Genomic DNA, 3700 nt, shown 5'->3' on the forward strand with positions numbered 1-3700 from the left:
GAATAATACTGGCATTTGCCCCAAAAGGAGTGCAGAACTGTGCAGTTTTTGTTCACTCATTTATTTTTAATCACCTGCTGGTATTCCAATTCTGGTCAATATTGCAGTTTAACCCAAGACCAGTCTCCAGTCTGGATCCTCCAGGGCAAGTTTTCTGGACTGCCTGCTTAATAAAAAATAAGACTTGAGGGAAAAAAAAAACACAAGCCATACACCCTTTTTGTCTTAAAAGCAGGAATACAAATCTGCATCAGTAAAGCATCAACATAGAACACGCCCCTGTTTCAGGACTCTTTGCATAACATTTCCCAGCACATCACACAGTGATGCTCTGTGCCAAGCATGAGCGAGGCTGGAATGCATGGGTAGCTCCAACCCAAACATTACCAGTGCTACTAATACCTTTATAACAGTTAAATATCTCGAATGAATGAGATGGGTAACAAGTTACCACTGAGCAAGCTGCCACTCTAGGTAGAGTGGTTCCTTTGTTGGACACAAAGAGACCAAGTGGAAACCCAGCATTTCTCTGATACAAGGCACTGCTGGTTGTCGATGCCACTGTGTTTTTGGAGGAGCACCAGAGGAAGAGTCTGAGTTTTCTGATCAGAGCTCAAAACCTGTTTAATTTCCATTGGTGTTATAATTACAAGCCAAGCTCATGTTTCAAATGTAGAAGAATATTTTGAAATCTCTCCTGTAAAGACAGCTGAGATATAAATTGACATGTGGGCCGAGGAATATTGAATATGAAAATAATCCAAAAAAGATAATAAGAAAATAAATTTATCTTACAAATTGACCTTCATTCCAGCTGTCTTTGCAGAGTAAAACTTCCGAAGCATTTGCAAATTCATGTTATTACTTAAGTGCATTGCATTTTTTTTATTTCCAGCAAATGCTGAGTGTTTGTCAACTGTGAATTTGTTTCTTAGATTTTATTGTTGTTGACTTAAGCAACAAAAAAAAGAGATGACTTTTACCTGTAATTGTACGGATGGTCACTCGCCTCTAGTACTGTGTTAAGAGCTTATGGTGCAGTTCTGTTCTCCTTGCAGTCAATAATGATTCTGCCTGAAGTGTGGTGGCTGTGTTTTGGTGTGTCTGTGTGAATTTGTGCAATGGTTTGTAGCATGCTAGCTGTTGACTGTGTGATCCTTGTCTAGTCATCCTCCATGTTGTGACCTTCTCTGTTTTTGTCCCATTCTAGAAGCTGAGGAACTGTACCAGAAACGGGTGCTGACCATAACTGGCATTTGCATTGCTCTTCTAGTAGTTGGCATCATGTGTGTGGTGGCCTACTGCAAAACCAAGTAAACTTTTCTCTTCTTTTTTGTATCCATGGTTGTTGGTAAGGGCCTTCCCAGTTGACTGTAACTTCTACTCCTCTGAGAATAAGGTTGTATTTGGGTTTCTCCAGAGCTGATGTGAAGAAACAAACCCATGGACAGGGTGCTCTGGTCCAAGCCAGAGAGGTGCAGGTTTCAATGTCCATCAGCAGTGCAAAAATAAGACATGCATCTGAAAGGTGTATCCAAATGTGAGCCAGGTGAATTTCACTGACTTGTCTTTGTCTATCACCCATTCCAGCTGGTTTCTTCAGCTTGAAAGGAACAAACCCCAACACTGGAATCATGTCGCTCCCAGCAGTAAATTTTACATGTCAGCCCAGTTTGTTTTCACTTGAGGCAATATTAATGGGGCTTAAAGTTGCTAGACACCAAAGGCCAAAGAACTGAATGCAAAAGTGCTTCCAGTGCAAAAGTAGGCACTTAAATGCATTCTCTGTGAGTCCCTGTAAATTACTAAGACTGACTGTCAAACATGCCTGAGGCACTCTAGACTATAAATTACACTGAACATGAGCAGGATTTGTGCTGCCAAAACTTCTTGCTGCTCTTCTTTGCTCTCCATAGCAAAACACAGAAAACTCTTATCATAATTGTTCCCTATTTGTAGAAGCCTGACTTACTGTTGCAGTGCCTGATTGGCAGTTGGGTTGTTGGTTTTCCTTGTGAGCCCAAACGATAATGGATGTGTTAAAAGCGGGAGAGGATGGGAATTATTCGCCCTCCTCAGTGAGAGTCCAGCCACACACACAAGCTGCTCCCACCCTCAACCTTGTGCCAGTGGTCAGTGGGGAACAACTTAAACAGTAAGAATCAGACCAATTGCAGCTTCCAGAACTTAGAGGTGGTAATCCAGGGCAGCTAAACTGTGGTTTTCCTGCTGCAAAGTTCATTGAAATCAGCCAAGACACACCCATAAATTTCCACCAAAATTTAATCAGGCTCTCAAAGGGCCCTTAAGAGCCCCCAGAATCCATCAGGGGTCTGGATATTTGTCATGATTTATCCCAGACATCAGTGATCACTCCCAGCCAAAAGTGAAATGTTTTCAAACTCAGCTAATTAGAGCAAAAGTGAGTTGCCAGTTCATGGCCCTCCAGATGCAGCAGTGGTGCCAGACTGCTGTCTGTGAGATTGTCCCCACATGCTTTTTCCTGCTAATAGGGGAAAAACCAAAAACTGGGCAAAATCCTGGAATGGTGTTAGAAGAACATACTAAACAAAATGTAATGGCTTAGGTTTTGTTAATCTCCTTGCAAGAGGTACTGCTGGTCAAATGCTAAGGCAGTATCTTCTGGCACTGAGTGTTAATTCAGAAGTGCTGTATTTGCAAGTCATTTACATTAAGGGAAGGGCATCTCAGAATAAGTGAAGAACACATCAGCTTTCCCATTTTTCTTTCTTCTCAGTTTCCTGGAGTAGTTTCTTTTTTTAGTTAGTGTCGTTTGACCAGAGGACAAGCAGCACACATGGAAGCACACAAAATGCCAACACATTGACAACTGAGGGTGGAAAGTAATGAAGTTTTTGTAGGGACAGGTTCCTGGGAAATATGTGCCAGGATATCAGACACATCATTTATGAACTCAAACTCCTTCTAGAACCCACTTTCTCTGTCATGTCAGGGGATTAGGCTTGTCCTCAGCTCTCAGGGTCTCCAGGGTCTCATGAAGAGGTAATGTGCAGTCAAGTTAAACTCCTGTTTATATTGCTTCTCAGCCCAGGCTGGTCTTTAGTGGTTACTCAGGTAGCTCCTGGCACTGCGTTCTTGTCCACCTTAATCACCTGTGTGTCCTAAGGTGATGCCTGATTATCTTCCAAACACAAAGCCCACATGGACCAAGGACTATGTCCTGCTGAGGCAGGAGCATTTGCAAGGCAGACATGTCTGCTTATAACATTCATGTGGTGTGACATAAATTAAATGTCTTCCACTGTGCAGGCACATACACACAGCAAAAATGCAAAAAATGCAGTGTGTCAAATAGTGCTTTCTTTATTCTTAAGCTTCTCTGGCTATGAAGCTTCAACATATTTATTGTTTTCCCTCCCCCCATCCTTTTTGGAAAGCTTGAAATAGTTCCCCTGGGTTCAAAATGGGATTGAAAATGGTTGTATCTTACACTGTTGTACCCTGCCAAAACTATGTGCACTTCTACATACAGCTCAGGGAATTGTGTGTATTTTAGCTCTTGCCACTGCCAAGGTGATACACACTCTACAGTGTGTTGGAGCTTGCACCCTCCCTTCATTTCCCTGGATTCTCTGGCAGGATGGTGGACATTTTCCAGCATAATCAGACAAAACTGAATAATATTGATAAATTAAATCTGAAATTGAATAGCTCTTTC

At 42.1% G+C, this 3700-nt stretch overlaps 1 protein-coding gene across 2 annotated transcripts in view; it reads left to right on the top strand.

Moving 5' to 3' along the window:
- Positions 1-3700, top strand: part of NRG1 (neuregulin 1) — a 100351-nt gene that overhangs the window by 88620 nt on the left and 8031 nt on the right. For both annotated transcript variants that reach the window (XM_009995848.1, XM_009995856.1), the window contains one exon: positions 1211-1313. In XM_009995848.1, the coding sequence (XP_009994150.1) occupies positions 1211-1313 (103 nt within the window). The remainder of the gene's footprint in view (positions 1-1210; positions 1314-3700) is intronic.

This window comes from Chaetura pelagica, unplaced genomic scaffold (assembly GCF_000747805.2).
Source record: "Chaetura pelagica isolate M959 unplaced genomic scaffold, ChaPel_1.0 scaffold160, whole genome shotgun sequence".
In the NCBI taxonomy this organism is placed as follows: domain Eukaryota; kingdom Metazoa; phylum Chordata; class Aves; order Apodiformes; family Apodidae; genus Chaetura; species Chaetura pelagica.